The sequence below is a fragment of the Salvelinus fontinalis genome, chromosome 2 (genome assembly GCF_029448725.1).
Source record: "Salvelinus fontinalis isolate EN_2023a chromosome 2, ASM2944872v1, whole genome shotgun sequence".
In the NCBI taxonomy this organism is placed as follows: Eukaryota; Metazoa; Chordata; class Actinopteri; order Salmoniformes; family Salmonidae; genus Salvelinus; species Salvelinus fontinalis.
In genome coordinates this window covers 58,528,491-58,548,773 of record NC_074666.1, presented here as the reverse complement: position 1 = coordinate 58,548,773, position 20,283 = coordinate 58,528,491, and the positions used below count along the sequence as shown (strand labels likewise).

Sequence of the window (20,283 nt, the reverse complement as noted above, 5' to 3'; positions counted from 1 at the left end):
CTCTTCATTCCTCTATTGTCTATCCCTCCATCCTTTTATCCCTCCGTCTCTATCCCGCTGGGCCCCTTTGCCACGTGTTGCGGTTAACCACATGCGCTTCCACTTCCCTACTCTACTGTGTCTCAACCCAGCCTCTGACCTCCTGCTCACTCCGGACATGGCATAAACACGACACAGAACAGAGAGCCCAGCCCAGGGGTGCCACTCACAGAGGAATCCTTAACTCAATAATATAATAATACATGCCAAAATATTCCTTTTCATTTGAGTGGCCCCAGCTGCATATTTAGAAGAGAAGCCCTAAATATAAATCGATTAAAGATGCATACCTGGCCATCTGCTTAACAGAGTCATGTTGGCTATATGCAGTGATTCTGTATGTGAAAAACTATTCTTGTAGCTCTAACTCTCTTCGACAGAGTACATAAGTTTAATCTATATATAGGTAAAGACACTGATAAAGTAGCATTTATAACTTTTTATCAGGAGCTTCAATCGTTTCTGGTCACCACATCTGTCCATCAGATTTCCCTACACATATAGTAACCCACAGGGCACAAACTGTTTAAATGAACGTAATCTGCCAACATATTGTGGCGTGGAATCTACGTGGAAAATATATTGATTTGAAAAAAGTAGTCAATGTAAACTGCTGTTTTGAAGGTGACATGTCAATCACAGGATTGTCATCATAGTAACCAATTTTCAACATAGACAAACCATCCATAAAATATGTTGAATTTGTGCCTTTGAAACAACGTGAGATCCAGTATCAGAAAAAAAAACTATAGGATTGGCATCACCTCTTACTGGAGAGTTGATCTATCTACAGCTATACATTTGGTCTCCCATCCAGGGCTCCTGAGGGGCACAGCGGTCTAAGGCACTGCATCTCAGTGCAAGAGGCGTCACTACAGTCCCTGGTTTGATTCTAGGCTGTATCACATCCGGCCGTGATTGGGAGTCCCATAGGGAGGTACACAATTGGCCCAGCGTCGTCCGGGTTTGGCCGGGGTAGGCCGTCATTGTAAATAAGAATTTGTTCTTAACTGACTTGCCTAGTTAAATAAAGGTTAAATAAATAAATATTAAAAACCAAGCCCAGCCATGCTTAGAATTGATATTTGTCACTGACTACTACCAATGTGCTGTCATGAAAATTATTAATGAGGGATCTTTTACTAACTAAAATAGATTCACTGTTGCTGTCGAAGTCATTCCAAAGGATAGGTTTAACAGAGCAAATTTAATGTAACCATACCAAGTCATATCAAGAGCTTGGGACTTTAAGTTTATATCTGCAAAAAGATGACTCTGAGATAATTGACTTTAAAGTTCCGAACCCTCATTGGTTTAAATGGTGTACGCAATTTTTATATTGTACTCTTTTGAACTTAACAACATGAATTGGAGGTACTTAGAGTACTATGTAGGTGGAGAACATTGAATAGAACACGCTATGTCAATAACTCAATTTTGACAAAAATGCAGATACAACCTTATAGTCCCAAGCTTTCGATATATCACTATATATACAAAAGCATGTAGACACTCCTTAAACTTAGTGGATTCGGTTGTTTCAGCCACACCCATTGCTGACAGGTGTATAAAATCGAGCGCACAGCCACGCAATCTCCATAGACAAACATTGGCAGTAGAGTGGCCTTACTGAAGAGCTCAGTGACTTTCAATGTGGCGTCGTCATAGGATGCCACCTTTCCAGCAAGTCAGTTTGTCAAATGTATGCCTTGCTAGAGCTGCCCGGTCAACTGTAAGTCCTGTTATTGTGAAGTGGAAACGTCTAGGAGCAACAACAGCTCAGATGAAGTGGTAGACACACAAGCTCACAGCCCGGGACCGCCGAGTGCTGAAGCGCACAGAGAATCTTTCCTCTGGTGCAACACTCACTATCGAATTCTAAACTGCCTCTGGAAGCAACGTCAGCACAAGAACTGTTCATCGGGAGTTTCCATGGCTGAGCAGCCGCACATAAGCCTCAGATCGCAATGCCAAGCGTCGGCTGGAGAGGTATAAAGCTCGCCACCATTGGACTGTGGAGGAGGGGAAATGCGTCCTCTTGCGTGATGGATCACACTTCACCATCTGGCAGTCCGACGGACGTATCTGGGTTTGGCGGATGCCAAGTGAACACAACCTGCCCCAATGTATAGTGCCAACTGTAACATTTGGTGGAGGAGGAATAATGGTCTGGGGCTGTTTTTCATGTTTTGGGCTAGGCCCCTTAGTTCCCATTAAGGGAAATCTTAACAGCATACAATGACATTCTAGACGATTCTGTGTTTCCAACTTTGTGGCAACAGTTTGGGGAAGGCCCTTTCCTGTTTCAGCATGACAATGCTCCTGTGCACAAAGCGACGTCCATACAGAAATGGTTTGTCGAGATAGATGTGAAAGAACTTGACTGGTCTGCACAGAGCCCTGACCTCAACCCCATCGAACTCCTCTGGAATGAATTGGAACGCTAACTGCGAGCCAGGCCTATAATCACCCAACATCAGTGCCTGACCTCACTAATGCTCCACAGCAATGTTCCAACATGTAGTGGAAAGCCTTCCCAGAAGAGTGGAGGCTGTTATAGCTGACTTTAAGAGGTCAGAGAAGACATGAAAAAAACATCTGAGCCAGCCAGGAACAGATCAGGTAGACCTGATAGTTTGTAAACCGCTAGAGAAATCCAGTCCACACACACAATACCTGGGATATCCATGAAGTCGTCTAGATTGGGCTGCAGTGGGGTGAGACCTGGCTGGATCATGTCAGCATTGCTGGTGTACGCTGAGGAGGAATGAGGTAGGACACTACTATCACATACAGAAAAACATACCAGAGACAGCGAGACAGTGGGTGTGTGCCTCTGTTTGCATCTTTAGCCTAATTCATTCATTTGAAGTTCCTCATTTGTTGGGCGGTTTCTTTCCTGCATTATTGTCTCACATGACCATAGGTTGGATAAATGGTAAGTGGTGTATTCTGTTATTTTTGTCAATAAAATAAAAAGAAGAAGAAACATTTTCAATTTCATAGGGATTTGTATCATAGTGTTACAAGTATCATAGACAGGGCTTCTGTAGGGCTTCAGTAGACAGTAAAATGGTTCCTCTAAGTATAATAGACATACTGTAGGTATATAAGTAAGTAGAATGGACGGTGTGGTGTGGTACTCACTGTTGTGCCGGTCGTTGGCCCACGGGCAGGGCTTCTGGGTCATGGTGAACAGAGTGTCAGAGATGTCGGACAGAAAGCAGTCCAGGTCAAACATGTGGACCTCCTCTGGCATGACCTCAGGCTCCTGGTACATCTGACTGGACCATTTCTCCAGCTCCGCCCTGCAGATCTGACCCTGGACACAGTGGGGTGGGGATAACATGAAGGCTCTGTTCCAACACTAAAATAAATCCTTCCTGCCTCCCTTGAAGAAATCACTGATCTAAAAAGGCTCTATCGCAATTCATCTTTATGCACTTCCTCCCATACTATTTCCTCTCGTCATTCTCAAAACCCTTTGAAGAAGAAGGTCAGAGGGGGGAGCCCTTGGACCTTCTCCTCCAATAGGGTTGAGAAGGAGGCGTAGAGAGGTGCAAGGGAACGCGTAAAGATTCGTTGAGATAGAGCCGAAGAATGGACACCCAAATTGAGATTTCAGGACACAAATCGCATCTCAAAACCTGGTCCTCACACTAGAGGGCACTAACAACAACACTAAAGCATGTGATAAGGAAAAGGTCTTCACAGATGAGTGCAGGAGTACAGTACAATATTTGACAGGAGTAGATGAAAAAGACTGGCAAACATCACATTAGAATATTGAGTAAGTCCAACAGAAAGTAATTCACAGCGTGTTATGTGAATTTAACCGCTCTAAAACTATGCTAAAATATTTAAATCGGCCAATTCTCTTAATTCTAAACAAATGCAAGAATATGAATATCAACTCAAATCAAAACAGCAAAGGAATGTATCACAGTCCTTATCTGTCCACTAAATGTACTAAACTCAGACAAAAACAACTGAACAATAATGGAACTTCACTTGCCTCCCTCATTGTGTCCAATAATGTCCAATTCAGCTATTCAAGCCCAAAGGTTAAATATAGTTTAAATATTCTTCATCAAGTCCCCCAAGCACATCCAATAATCATATAAATATTCACGATCATCCACAGCTAATCTAGTCTCTGTCTGCTCTCTGTGTTTAAAATGCTGAGTTACACCCTCATGTCCTAACCTTTAAATATTCAGTCCCAAACCAGGGGAGACATTTATAGAAAAGCCCTGAATGAGGCGGAAATGACTTTTGATTACGACAAACCCCCTGTTTACACCTTTTAGTTTTTTTCATTCACAGAAAGGGAATTATAGCATAGATGTGCTGTGTGTACGTGCCGGGAACCTGGTTCCATTATTCGTTATTTTTTGTAATTTCTTTATTTTAATGTCTCTCCATATAATGAGAGCAGCAGTCTATTGTCCCTGACCTAATTCTGTCAGTCACACATTCACGTGCAGACGGACAGACATGAAGAGAGACCCCCGCCCCTCTGCAGACACACGGACGCAATGAACCTCGGTGAGAATACAGAAGAAATACAAACTATCCTATTCTGTCACTTCTACCTGTTTTATTCAGTTATTCTTTCAATCACATGCTATTTTGCCTCCACATTCCTTCTACTTTATCACAATAATAATAGCAATATTTAGTCTATGTCAATTGGGATTATGCCCTAATATTAAGCCAATAATTAACCCCTTACATTCGTGGAAATTGGCCTATATGGATAGGGCCACATTTAAATGTTTCTAACAGAACAACTATGTGCTTTTTAAATTTACTGCACTTTTCACAGAATTTGTCAATAACAAAATCTGAAAATACTCTGGATACATCCAGTTACATAGTAAGAATATTCATAGACATTTTTGATTAGGTGCACGATAAGAAAAAATTATTAGAAGGGTTTGAGTGAGAGGTCTAATTGATGTCACAAGGTGGCCACACACCTTTCCAAACTGTGCACGTTGACATCCGCAAACCGCTCACCCACACGACGCCATACATCCTGTCTGCCGTCTGTACAGTTGAAACCGGGATTCATCCATCAAGAACACACTTCTCCAGCGAAGGTGAGTATTTGCCCACTGAAGTCGGTTACGACCCAGAACTGCAGTCAGGTCAGAACCCTGGTGAGGATGCACGCAAACGAGCTTCCCTGAGACGGTTTCGGACAGTTTGTGCAGAAATTCTTCGGTTGTGCAAACCCAAAGTTTCATCAGTTGTCCGGGTGGCTGGTCTCAGACAATCTCGCAGGTGAAGAAGCCTGATGTGGAGGTCCTAGGCTAGCGTGGTTACACGTGATCTGTGGTTTTGAGGCCGGTTGGACAAATTCTCGAAAACGAAGCTGGAGGTGGCTTATGGTAGAGAAATTAACATTCAGTTCTCTGGCAACAGCTTTGGTGTACATTCCTGCCGTCAGTATGCCAATTGCATGCTCCCTCAAAACTTGAGACATCTGTGGCATTGTGTTGTGTGAGAAAACGGCACATTTTAGAGTGGCCTTTTATTGTCTCCAGCACAAGGTGCACCTGTGTAGTAATCATGCTGTTTAATCAGCTTCTTGATATGCCACACCTGTCAGGTGGATGGATTATCTTGGCAAAGGAGAAATGCTCACTAACAGGGAAGTAAACAAATGTTTGCACAACATTTGAGAGAAATAAGCTTTTTGTGTGTATGGAAAATGAAAAAGTTTATTCTATTGCCAACATGGCTAGCTAGGTATGTTATAAAATATGATCTTACAGTGTTAGGATTTCAAAAGGCATTTCAGACAAACAGATTGTAATTTTGGTGCAAATAGAATGGAGTCAACCCGCTAAGCATTTACCGTCAGGCGACGTCTTTTGTATGTATTTTTTAGATGGGGTCTGGACAGGCCTTGATTTCAACGTCCACGGACGTAGGTTTTTGGTCCGATTCTGACCAAATCAGAAAGAATCATAGAAGACCTTGATTTCAATTTCCACAGACGTCTGGTCCAGACCGGCCTATATTTGGGCCGAACAGACGTATATAATTGGTTCAGATTTGACCCGGGCCGGCCTTAACTTAAACGTCCACAGACGTCCGGTCCCGACCGGCCTATATCTGGCCCAAACATAGACGTTCAGAATATGACCGGACCAAATCTGAACCAATCATGGACATCTACGTTTCACCAAACTTCACCAAATCTATGCAAACTGGTATTGCTCCTAAAGATTTGAAAATTGCTAAAGTTATTCCCCTCTATAAATCTGGGGATCCAAGATCTTTTACAAATGTTCTCCCAATATCTGTATTACCATGTTTTTCTAAAATCCTAGAAAGATTCATGTATAAAAGAATGTTGAAACATTTAAATCAACACTGTATTCTTTATGAGCACCAATATGATTTTCGTAAAAACTACTCCACAGATATGTCTATTTTGCAATTTGTGGATATAATCTTTATAGCCCTTAACAACAATGAATACGCTCTTGGCATCTTTTTTGATTTATCCAAAGCGTTTGATACGGTGAATCATTAAATATTACTTTCTAAATTGCATTATTACGGTTTTCATGATTATACATATAATTGGTTATATAGTTATGTTTATGATAGAGAACAATGTGTTTATGCAATTGGCTGGCTGTGCATCTACCAGGGCCAAGATATCCTGTGATGTGCCACAGGGTTGGATAATTGTGACCTTTGTTATTCCTAATCTATATCAATGACCTTGCTGCTGTGTCTTCTACTGTACTTCCCATTCTCTTTGCTGATGATACCAATTTGATTCTTATCACACAATCATTTTGATTCACTAATTCATGAAGCCAACTCAGGTATGGCAACATTTTCTGAATGGTTCCAGATGAACAAATGATCTTTAAATGTAAAAAAAAATCTAACTTTATTGTATTCACTAGTAAGGATAAGAAATATTGTTAAAAAAAAGAGCCAGAATCTCAATCATCACCAATAAACTAGAATGGTCCAAACACCCCAAGACAGTTGTGAAGAGGGCACAACAAAGCCTATTCCACCCCAGGAGACTAAAACGATTTGGCATGGGTCCTCAGATCCTCAAAAGGTTCTACAGCTGCAACATCGAGAGCATCCTGACTGGTTGCATCACTGCCTGGTATGGCAACTGCTCGGCCTCTGACCGCAAGGCACTACAGAGGGTAGTGCGCACGGCCCAAGACATCACTGGGGCTAAGCTGCCTGCCATCCAGGACCTCTACACCAGTCGGTGTCAGAGGAAGGCCCTAGAAATTGTCAAAGATCCCAGCCACCCCAATCATAGACTGTTCTCTCTACTACCGCATGGCAAGCGGTACCGGACAGCGCCAAGTCTCGGACCAAAAGGCTTCACAACAGCTTTTACGCCAAACCATAAGACTCCTGAACAGGTAATCAAATGGCTATCCAGACTTTTTGCATTGTCCCACCCCAACCCCTCTTTTACGCTGCTGCTACTCTCTGTTTATCATATATGCATAGTCACTTTAACTATACATTCATGTACATGCTACCTCAATTAGCCCGACTAACCGGTGCCTGTATATAGCCTCGCTACTGTTATAGCCTCGCTACTGTTATAGCCTCGCTACTGTATATAGCCTCGCTACTGTTATTTTTCACTTACTTTTTACTGTTGTTTTTTTATTTCTTTACTTATCTATTGTTCACCTAATACCTATTTTTTTACTAAATTGCACTGTTGGTTAGGGCCTTGCACTGTTGGTTAGGGTAAGCATTTCACTGTAAGGTCTACTACACCTGTTGTATTTGGCACACATGACAAATAAACTTTGATTTGATTTGATTTGGAACTGGTCAGAATGAAATGGAACAAGTCACATCCACTGGATTCCTTCGAATTGATGAAAAGTTATCCTGGAAAGATCATGCTCAATTTGTCTTTAGCAAAGTAATGAAATCTGTTGGTATCATCAAAAAGATTTGTGGTTTGGTTCATCAGGCTTAACTTCCTAACTCTATACTATAGCTTAATTTACCCATATCTCATTTACTGTAATATTGTTTGGGCCAGTACACAACTACTCATACCTCCCAGACTGTTTACCTAAACCCTTCAATGGATTATTCCAGGTTAATTCTGAAATCCATCTATAGAACACAAGACACCGCGATAACTTTCACCCTCCCCACTGCCGCACCTCACATAGTCAATTCTCTATCAGATAGAGAGGTACCATACTCTGGAATAATTGTCTTAATCTTGCCAAAACTTCATCCTCCCTCAAAAACTTCCAAGTGAAGACTGGGGGTCAGTCTGATGAACCAAACTACCAATAATCCCCATGTAGCCTAACTCTTACACTCTCACACACACATACATAATCAAACATTTTTTCTTGTATACTGAGTATATCATGTACAATTATAATTAATATGCTTTGTTTAACTGATTGAACAAACTTTTTTTTGGTACTTATTTGTGGTGTGGTTTTCATATCAGCGCTTTTGGGCTTCCAACCTCACCTGCACACCGTTTTTACCAGTTTTTTGTCCGTTCTGATTAGTCTTTCACTTCTTTTCTTTGGTGCGAATAAATAAACCCCCAAAAACAGACCTACAAAACTTTGACAGCACAGTACAGTACAGCACAGCAGAGTACAGTACATTACAGTAGAGCACACTAGAGTCCCGTAAAGTATAAAGTAGTGTACTGTATTGTACCCTACTTTAATGTACTCTACTCTACTAAACTAAACTGTACTGTACTCTACTGTACTGAATTAAACTACTGTATTGTACTGTACTGTACTCTACTGCATTAAACTATACGTAATGTACTCTACTGTACTTAACTGTAATGAATTAAACTCTACTGTAATATACCATACTGTAATGTACTCCACTGAAAAAACTACTGTCCTGTACCGTACCATACCGTATTCTATTGTACTGTACTGTACTTTACTCTTCTGTGTTCTATTGTGATCTACTGTACTAAACTGTGCCATACTGTACTGTGATGTTCAAACCTGTGAAACATAGCCTAGATGTCTATGATTTGTTCACATTTGGATCTGGTCCTCAATGACCAAATGTGTACTTGTTTGGGGGCGGAGCTCATTAGAATAATAACTAGTATGCTTTGCAAAAGTGTTGTTTTTTACAATTACATTTTGGTCATTCAGCAGACGCTCTTATCCAGAGTGACTTACAGTTAGTGTATTCACCTAAGGTAGATAAACAACAACATATCACAGTCATAGCAAGAAAAATAATATGTAATCGTTACTCAGAATCTTATTGTAGTTTAAGTGTTTTTTTTCCTTTTTTCCTATATATTAGACTACTTTGAACATCATCATTCAGATTTAAAGCTTTTAAAAAGCTTACTTAATTGCATGTGATTTATGGGAGCAATAATACATATTTTGTGCGATCTACATTTGGCTCCTCTTTCCTTTTAAGAGGTGTGTAAAATTATTATTGTGGTATAATGCTTACCTAATTGATAATGTATATCAGTTGAAATTTGTCCATAGAATCAATGACTGAAAAACACGCATTTTCATAGTAAGGAAAATAAGTATTTTCAATGCCCGGAAAATATATATTTTCAATGTCCAGGAAATACGTATTTTGTATTTGTGAAGTCCGTATAAGATGTGTTTTTATCGTCCGTATAAGATGTACTTTCGACGTCCAAAAAATACGTCTTTTAACCTTTCACTTGATGTCAACTTCTGGAAAAGGCATCTAAAAGACGTCTTTTCAATGTAATTTCACGAACAGAATGATAACACATTTCATCCTTGTAACTGTGGATCAAACATAGCGATCATAAACATTGATTCTTTAAATTACGTGAGGTTTAAAATATGAAGTACACATTTGGACTCATGGGTGTGTGGTTTGCTTGTATGACATCAAGGCAGTATTTATTATAATCCTCAACATCTCATCTTTCAAAATACATAGAGTCATCTTAAGGTACAGCAGTTCCCTTACTCAGACAACAACAAATGTGCAAAAGTAGCCCAAATAGCAGGAGGAATGGGGGCATCCTCTAGTCAAAACCTATACAGTGCTGTTAAATGGAGAACCTGTGCTCTGACATAATATAGCATGTTACTGTACAGCCACTGGTTTCCAATGTAGGTGCTAATCAATGAAAAAATCTGAAATGTTCAAGCAGTATATGGGATGATGGACTGCGAGTGGAAAGGGCTACTGAACTAAACAAAAAGAACCCTACATAAGCCATATACGCAACTGACCACAATTCTAGCTTAAGTCAAGACAAGATAAACTACAAAAGTTGTGTGAATGTTGTGAGCTGATAGCAGGTGCTTTCGCTCTTGTCAAGTGAACTTTGGCCTCAGTGAGATTTGTCGGCTTGTGTTCCTTTGAACCACAGTCAGTCCTGAAATGCTCTGCCCTGTATACACAGTTTTATCTCTCTATCCTTCTAGTACAGCACAGTCCCAGACAACACAGAGTTCTACACACAATCAAACATTATCTCTGGTGCTCACAAACCTGATCAGGTATTACAAGGACCTGCAGAACCTTCGACACAGTAAACAATGACTTAACTGACTTCTGACTTCCCATGCAATGTATAGACTTCACAATGCAATACATTTGCACTTCAGATGGGTACATACAGTTGAAGTCAGAAGTTTACATACACCTTAGCCTAATACATTTAAACTCAGTTTTTCACAATTCCAATTCCATTTATTCTTAGTAAAAATTCCCTGTTTTAGGCCAGGTAGGATCACCACTTTATTTTAAGAATGTGAAATGTCAGCATAATAGTAGAGAGAATTATTTATTTCAGTTTTTATTTCTCTCATCACATTCCCAGTTGGTCAGAAGTTCACATACAATCAATTATTATTTGGTAGCATTGCCTTTAAATTGTTTAACTTGGGTCAAACATTTTGGGTAGCCTTCCACAAGCTTCCCACAGTAAGCTCCTGATAGAGCTGGTGTAACTGAGTCAGGTTTGTAGGCCTCCTTTCTCGCACACGCTTTTTCAGTTCTACCCCACATGTTCTTGAGGTCAGGGCTTTGTGATGGCCACACCAATACCTTGACTTTGTTGTCCTTAAGCCAATTTGCCACAACTTTGGAAGTATGCTTTGGGTCATTGTCCATTTGGAAGACCCATTTGCAACTAAGCTTTTACTTCCTGACTGATGTCTTGAGATGTTGCTTCAATATATCCACATAATTTTCCTGCCTCATGATGCCATCTATTTTGTGAAGTGCACCATTCCCACCTGCAGCAAAGCAGGCCCACAACATGATGTTGCCATCCCCGCCCTTCACAGTTGGGATGGTGTTCTTCGGCTTGCAAGCGACCCCATTTTTCCTCCAAACATAACAATGGTCATTATGGCCAAACAGTTCTATTTTTGTTACATCAGACCAGAGGACATTTCTCCAAAAAGTACGATCTTTGTCCCCATGTGCAGTTGCAAACCGTAGTCTGGCTTTTTTATGGCGGTTATGGAGCAGTGGCTTCTTCCTTGCTGAGCGGCCTTTCAGGTTATGTTGATATAGGACTTGTTTTACTGTGGATATAGATACTTTTGTACCTGTTTCCTCCAGCATCTTCACAAGGTCTTTTGCTGTTGTTCTGGGATTGATTTGCACTTTTCGCACCAAAGTACGTTCAACTCTAGGAGACAGAACGCGTCTCCTTCCTGAGCGGTATGACAGCTGCGTCATCCCATGGTGTTTATACTTGCGTACTATTGTTTGTACAAATGAACGTGTTACCTTCAGGCGTTTGGAAATTGCTCCCAAGGATGAACCAGATCTACAATGTTCTTTCTGAGGTCTTGGCTGATTTCTTTTGATTTTCTCATGATGTCAAGCAAAGAGACACTGAGTTTGAAGGTAGGCCTTGAAATACATCCACAGGTACACATCCAATTGACTCAAAGATGTCAATTAGCCTATCAGAAGCTTCTAAAGCCATGACATAATTTTCTGGAATTTTCCAAGCTGTTTAAAGGCACAGTCAACTTAGTGTATGTGAACTTCTGACCCACTGGAATTGTGATACAGTGAATTATATGTGAAATAATCTGTCTATAAACAATTGTTGGAAAAATTACTTGTGTCATGCACAAAGTAGATGTCCTAACCGACTTGCCAAAACTATAGTTTGTTAAAAAAAAATTGTGGAGTGGTTGAAAAACGAGTTTTAATGACTCCAACCCAAGTGTATGTAAACTTCCAACTTCAACTGTACACTCTCAGAAAAGAAAGTGATACCTAGAACCATAAAAGGTTCATCAATTGTCCCCATAGTAAACCCTCTGAAAATAACTATTTTAGGCTCCAAGAGGAATCCTTAAACCAATGTGAGGTTCTATGTGGAACCCTTTCACCACTAAATGGTTCTAGGTAGAAATGTTTTCACCACCAAAGGGTTCTAACTGGAACCAAAAAGGGTTCTCCTATGGGGATAAATGAAGAACACTTTTTTTTAAAGAGTGTAGTAAGTAAAATGGAGGCGAAAAGTAGGAGGTGCAGGAAAGGATGGGGAAGATGAATAAGGAGATAGAGTGACAGAATGGTTGGGAGACAACACAGGAGCATAGGGGAAACCTGACCATGTACTGCATAATGCAGAGTGGGTGTGGGACTTCACCTGACCATGTATTTTGCACACAGAGTGGGTTTAGGGTTTTGTGGGTTGAGAGGACACACGTGTGCCCATGTGAGTCATTAATAAGGTACATATCCAGCATCTCTCCCCTCTCCATCCCTCAACCTCTTTCTTTCCTCCCAATGCTTCTCTTCCTAAACAAATTGCGCAGCGGTCTAAGGCACTGCATCTCAGTGGTAGAGTCATCACTACAGACCCTTGTTTGATTCCAAGCTGTATCACAACTGAGTGTAATTGGGAGTCCTATAGGGCGGCACACAATTGGCCCAGCATCGTCCAGGTTAAGGTTTGGCCTGGGTCGGCCGTCATTGTAAATAAGAATTTGTTCTGAACTGACTTGCCTAGTTGAATAAAGGTTAAATACAAAAAAGAACAAAAAATAAACCACATCCTCTTCCCAATATGGCTCAGTTGTTTTTGCACCAGAGTGACACCGACGTCACAAACTCACGTTCACACATCCAGTAGAACAACAAAGACCTTACATTTCCCCCTGCTTCACAATGCAACCCATCACCAAGTGGGTCAGATTTGATTAAATTACATATTAAAGTCTGAAGCCACATCCTTGGTGAAAGACAGGCAGAGCAGAGAAATAGAGAGATCGGGTGGGGGTAGAGAGAGAGAGATTAGAGGTATTGTCACAGAAGGCAATACAAACTTGATCACCAATGTCGGCCTGTGACGCATGTACTTTTGCATGTTTTCTATTTTTCCTTTTTCTGCCTCCCCTCTGTTTTCTTCTCTGACTGACCATGGCCGGAAGAATCTGAATGGAATCTATTAATAGACAGTGGTAGGACTTTGACAAACATATGGTGAGCTCCAAACCTACTAAAGTAAACACAATACACCTGGGTCATTAATCCGCTCGGTCAATATCACACAGCCACACACACACTCGCGCATGCATGCATGCATGTTTGGCTAAACTTAATGGCATAAACGGTCAGTTGTCAGACAATGGTCAGTTCTCATACTTGACCAAACAAATATAGTTATTGAGATATGGAAACTCTCCTCACACATGTTTTCAATGTTTGACTAAGGAGTGCACATACTGGCAGGGCCTGTTCCAAAAATGTTGGGAAATTAAAACCTGTTCCAAAAAGAGGGAAATTATAAGTAGAGTTGAATTATTAAAGTCTTTATCTTACCTTCTGTAGCATTGACAAAAGGCCATCTTTGTTTTTCTGAAGCTTCAATGGATGAAGAAGAAACGGAATTTAGTACAATTGGAATGACATGAAAACAATGTATAACAAAAGGTCATAATGCAAAAGGATCCTTATCTATGTCCAAAATAAGCACTCACCCTCTTCTTGTAGTAGATCCTCCACTTGTGGTATTCTTTGATCACTACCTCGATCCTACGCTTCCAGTAGCTGCCTTCTAGAACTATAGCCTTACAAGAGAAAACAAAAAACATAGGAGTTAATAGGAGTTGATTATAAATGGGTATGTCCTATTCCCTACATAGTGCACTACATTTGACAAGAGCCTTATAGGCCCTCCTCAAAAGCAGTGCACTATATCGGCTACTTCCTCACTAGGCCTTGGGGGTCAAAGTTCACCTACTTCAGGTTTGCGATGGGCGTCGGCCTCGGAGCCCTCCAGTGGGGTGACAAACCCACACACAGGGTTCTTCCTCTTCTCCACGTCTGTACCACGGGACGGACGAGAAACAACTGATCATTCAATCATGACTTGGATTAATGGTTCAATGGACTCTCAAATCTGTCAACTCTGCCAATTCTCTCAATAAATCAGTCAATTATGTTAGTTTTTTGTGTGTTTTCTTTCCAAACGTGGCTTCAACATTATGTGCATAAAGTAATGGAGCTCTCATTAGTATGTTTTTGGCATGGAAAGCTGTACACTGCATTGTGTTAAAATTAATTCAGTCCACATTGTACAGTAGTTGTTGTAGAAGACATCCCACTCAAGCTATTTTCTTTGTGTGACTGTACTGTAGTAACAAGTCCATGTATCAGTTCTGTTGAACAAAGCTCTCCCTGTCTGTTATCAGATTAAACAACCCTGGGACGACAGGAGACATGCAAGCTGCTCAGAGTGAAAGAACAGAGTGAGGATGAATGGAATTACATTTTAGTCATTTAGCAGACTCTTGTCCAAAGCAATTTACAGAAACATTTTGGTACTTTTTCATACTGGTCCCCTGTGGGAATCGAACCCACAACTCTGGTGTTTCAACCATCATGTTCTACCAACTTAACTACACAGGAGAGGAGAGGAGAGGAGAACTTACACTGGATGAACCAGGCTCTCCAGATTCCATTATTCAGACGGATTTTGTCTCTCCAGAGCAGCCGCAGGCCTTTGAAAGACTTCCACTTCGGAGAGACTATTTTACCACTGAAAAGACATAACATAATCCTTACAACCACACAAAATAAAGGAATTAAGACATTATAAAGGTTCATATACATGCTTATAACAAGTAACAAAGCATTATACCTGTGAGATTTAAGTAAAAAAATTGCGTCAATGTAATTTGTGTCCCACTTCAAGATATTCTATTTATTAGGAAGGAATGGTTATGTTATGACAATCTTGGGCAAACTTTCCTTCCTTCCCTTCCATTTAGAAAGAGAGACAGAGAGACAAGCAATTGACAGAGTTAATGATTGTCAAAACACAACGATGAGATTACAAGCAGAGGATAAATATTAGAGATGCAGAAACTGGATGATCAATTCTATTCTTCTTTATTCTATTCTCCACATATCATCCAGCATTGAGAAAAAGCTACAATATATGAAAGGACCAGTCCTCTGCCACATTGTTAAAAACAAGAGCACTGAAACTGTATATTAATGCTGCCTCTTTCTTTGACGTCATCATTTCCACACAGCCCTGATGGCACCCAATCAGAGAAGCAAATACACCAGAACACTGAAAGGGTATGTGTCCAAAATGGTACCCTCTTTCCTAAATAATGTTCTACTTTTGGTGAACTATACAAGGAAAATGATACCACTGAGCAAAAAAGCAGACTGTTTTCGACCCTGTGCCTTTCCAGTGTCAGACTAAGACAGTCAGCACATCAGATGGTGAGAAGGGGCCACTTAATGGCTGGTGCTTATTAGGTTGCTAGGAAGCCAGGTGAATCATTTCCTAGGGGCTGGATGCTGGATGATGTCAAATGGCTAAAGTGAAAACCCTGTCAGCATCCACATTCAGCAAAACAGCAGAGGAGGCACATTAACCGGGTACAAATTGACTTGAAGCTAATGGGTTAAATAAACCATAACATTCACCCATCTGGAGGGTGACTGATAAATGTTCTATGTAAAATGTTGTTTTAACAAAGGACCTGACATAAACTATGCTGTTAACACCTTACAAAAAAAGCTAACACTAAGATGTCTCAGAAAAACTGTTTGAAAAAGCAATGTTCATTAGATCCATCAGCGGACATTAAAAATAAATAACAATTCCTGTGCTAATAGTGTGTATCCTATCAGATTCAGTGCTGCATTTCATTGACAATAGCTAGCTTTATTTAAACTGATACAGGATACATTAATTGATTGGTTATGCTTAAAGATTGAATGATTGGTTATGCTAGTACACTTTGTTGTTGTATCCTTAGCATTTTCAAATATTCCTAGTTTCCTTCCTCAATGAAAGTAAGGTCTATCGCTGAATATAGTCTAATAAACACCTGAAACATGGATTTAGTAGCAGTCTTTCTTTAGGGCTGCAGTATTTTTCTTGGCTCTGTTTGTGTGTGTTTTATTCATGGAGCAACTATCAGATTGTAAAAGCTAGATTGGGGTAGTAGAAGGAAGAGACTTCCTCTCTGTGCCAAGGATTGTTGATGGCATGGCACACACACACACACACACACACACACACACACTGAAGACATTGTTCAGGCAGTTCTAAAGGCCATAACACATTGGCAATTTTTTATGCAATATAGATGAGCGATGTTGGTGGCAAAGGAGAGGAGTATGAGCCACTGGAGCAATGAGTAGCATGGACATGATAATATGACGCATAAATCAATTTAAAACTTAATTTCCCCATTTATTTACTCATCTCCTATAGCTTGTTATTGCCAGTTGACTGCCACAGCTGTACTGAAATTCATCAACTAAGAAACAAGCAATAGTGCCAGTCAAGTCAATGGCAATGCAGACATACAGTAAAGATAACTAAATTTAACAAACATCTAACGTCATAATCATAAGCTAGTAAGATGTCAATGGTTTTAAGCTAGCTAGCAAACTAGCTAAACATACAAAAACTATCTAAAACGGAAAACAAAATGTAAATGGCTAGAGCTAGCTAACAAGCTACGTGTTAGCCAGTTAGCTAATTTAGCCAGTTTGTCCCATTGACTTTGCATGAGCTCCGGTAAGCATGCTAACTGATTAGCATGCACCAACCATGAATATTTTTGTCAGTTAAACATGACAAACTGTACACAGTATGTATGTATTAACATATCATGATCATATATTGTAGAGAGAAAACATATGAAATGTGAATGGCCAACATTTCACTCCAAAACAGGAGTTGATTTTCTCTCACGTCAGCTCAAAAACAGTTGCCATGTTTTCCTAAATATTTTAGAACGGCAAACTGATCACATGACCAATAGTTTATTTATTTTTTATTTAACCTTTATTTAACTAGGCGAGTCAGTTAAGAACAAAATCTTATTCACAATGACGGCCTACACCGACCAAACCCAGACGACGCTGGGCCAATTGTGCGCAGCCCCATGAGACTTCCAATCACAGCTGGATGTGACACAGCCTGGATTCGAACCAGGTACTGTAGTGACACCTCTTGCACTGAGATGCAATGCCTTAGACCGCCGAGCCACTCGGGAGTCCATATCTGTGCTCTAATTGGAGGATTTGTAAAAAATACACCTGTCCACAAGGGGGCGCTGCACATCAAAATTCCCCAGATAATAAAGGCCATAATACACCGCCAATATGCGGCCAAATGAATTGCGGTCATGGCTAGAAGGGATCCAGCTTTTGTCAAAATGAACGTCAAAAGTTTATATTTTTTGCGTTTTTGGGAACTCTAACCCTTTTCTTAACCTTAACCTAATTATCCTAAACTGCTACGTTAATTATCATAACCTGATGCATAAGTTCTCCTTCCCTGTTACGAAAGTCAAATCTGATGTTAATTTAAAAAAAACTGGATCCCTTCTAACCAAGACCCAATACAATATTGCTGAGCAATGTTGCCAGCAATGGTTGCTGCAACTAACTTACATTGAAAATTAGCAATTTTTTATTATCTGGCGACTCTTGAACAGCGGCTCCATTTAGTGGGAAATTTGTAGGAATCCTCCAATCAGAGCACAGATATTGATCATGTGAACAGCCTGTTCTTCCAAAATATTGAGAAAAACATGGCGACTGTTTTTGAGCTGAAGTGAGAGAAAATCAACTCACATGTTGGAATTAAATGTTGGCCATTCACATCCAATATGTTTCTCCACTACACTATTATATCATGATACTGTACATTATTACATATATACTATGTTCATTTTGTCAGGTTTAACTGCCGAAAACATCCACGGTGGTGCGCATGTTAATCAATTAGCATGCTAACCGCAAACCCATGTTAAGTCAATGGGACAAACAGGCTAATTCGCTATCTAGCTAGACATGTAGATTTTACATTTAATTTTATATGTTTTACTTTATTTAACTATCTGGTTAGCTTGATGAATACTGTTTGCACTTCCTAGCTTAGAATTGTGAGGTAAAGCGTTTTCTAAATCTAATTATCCTTATGTATGCATTGTCATTGACTTGACTGGCAGTAGGTTGAGTGGTTGCCCAGGGCAGGGCCAACACCCCTTTGTTGCTTGTTTGTTAGCTGATAAATTCCAGTACATATGTGGCAGTCAACAAAAAAGAAAGTGAAAGGGCTATAGGAGATTCGTAAATAAATGGGTAAATTGAGTTTTAAGTTGATATATGCTTCATATAACATCTATTATTCATGTCCATGTTGCTCATTGCTCATCATTGCTACAGTGTCTCATACCACACTCCGTTGCCAGCAATATTGCATGGCAAAATTGCCCCTGAAAATTGCCAATGTATCATAAAACTATTATGTCAAGTATTCTTGTCTCCTTCCTTCCTTTATCATTCCTGATGATGGTGTAAAAAAATATTTTCAAGGTTTTTTGGACATTTGTGTGTTGCTATCTGTCCATTACTCAGCCAAGAACAGTTGCTTTACTCAATGGAAGGTGGGCGACAATGTTGGACACTGTACATACTGTATACTGTCTATCAACCAGTGGTTGTTAAATCATTTTCGATAACAAATACTTGTGATGTAACTGATTCACAGAAAGGGAAGTGCTAATAATAATGTATAGACTAATCAGCAGTGAAATCTCCTGCAGCCTGCCAAAGTCCCTGTTGGCATCAGTTTGTATTCTTCATTACAAAAGGAAAAACACTGAATATAGGGTAAGGGGATAGAGGTGAGCTAGCAGGCACAGGGTCTTTGTGGTAACTGTCTCTTATCCTTTCCCTTAGTTACACTGTAATCTTCCATAACATACCGGCTGCCAACTCAAACCAAAGTCCACTTCTCTGTCAAGATTTTCAAAACACGTTTCGCAAGCAGTCTACAGCCTGTTCTGAATCCCTTCACCCAACCACACACACAGTACACACACAGCCTCTACACACACACACACACACACACCTTTTGAGTTTATGTCATTTCTATTTAAGCCTAATCATTCTCTATTACATACAGTATCAATCAATTGTTTTATGAAAGTGTAATAATACTAGGCATATACGGAGACTTTTGAGTTTATGTCATTTCTATTTAAGCCTAATCATTCTCTATTACATACAGTATCAATCAATTGTTTTATGAAAGTGTAATAATACTAGGCATATACGGAGACTTGTAATACTAGCTTTTACAGTAAGGCCAGACAATATTTTGACGAAGTGATGCAACAAAAACGTTTTTAATTGGTGGTACTGTGGTTAATTTTCATGCAGTGTGGAAATGTAGAAACCTTTGACAACTTCCCTCGTGGAAATGTTGAAACCATTGACAACTTTACACACAAGTAAACAATACAATAATCAATAATGAGGTATTTACCTGTAAGCCAGTGACATGCACTCAAATAACCGGGTCAGCGTTGGGTCGATGCTAAGGCTCCCAGAACTTAGCGGACCGAATCTGTATGTTTGACACCAAGTCCTGTTCACGGTATCGAAATCATATCGCACAGTAGCTCCGCTTTTCCGTCTCCGCGGGGTGCAGTCGCTGTGCGGGGAGGACACCATAAAGTGTCCGCTATGGATGACCTGCGCGCGGAGAAAAGAGCCAGCAACAGCCGGTTCAGTCCCGGTGGTCGCCGCATGATCTTCCTCTTGGTCCGAATCTGATTCTAAGTCGTTGAGTTGGTTCTGCTTTCCTTGTCCTTGTCCCTGAGACAATTCCGGGGACATTATTTCTGCCATTGCCATTCCAGTATAGAATTCAACTTGCTCCGCGCTGCAATGAACTTTTCC

At 40.2% G+C, this 20,283-nt stretch overlaps 1 protein-coding gene across 1 annotated transcript in view; it reads right to left on the bottom strand.

Annotated features, from left to right (window-relative positions):
- The window catches only part of LOC129822113 (carbohydrate-responsive element-binding protein), a 33,435-nt gene extending 13,152 nt beyond the window's left edge, over window positions 1–20,283 (bottom strand). Inside the window, exons 1-7 of the mRNA XM_055880067.1 lie at window positions 19,868–20,283; window positions 14,988–15,094; window positions 14,297–14,379; window positions 14,034–14,123; window positions 13,876–13,917; window positions 3,187–3,361; window positions 2,716–2,796 (exon numbers count right to left, since the gene is read on the bottom strand). Coding sequence (XP_055736042.1) covers window positions 2,716–2,796; window positions 3,187–3,361; window positions 13,876–13,917; window positions 14,034–14,123; window positions 14,297–14,379; window positions 14,988–15,094; window positions 19,868–20,238 — 949 coding nt within the window. The 5' untranslated portion in view covers window positions 20,239–20,283. The remainder of the gene's footprint in view (window positions 1–2,715; window positions 2,797–3,186; window positions 3,362–13,875; window positions 13,918–14,033; window positions 14,124–14,296; window positions 14,380–14,987; window positions 15,095–19,867) is intronic.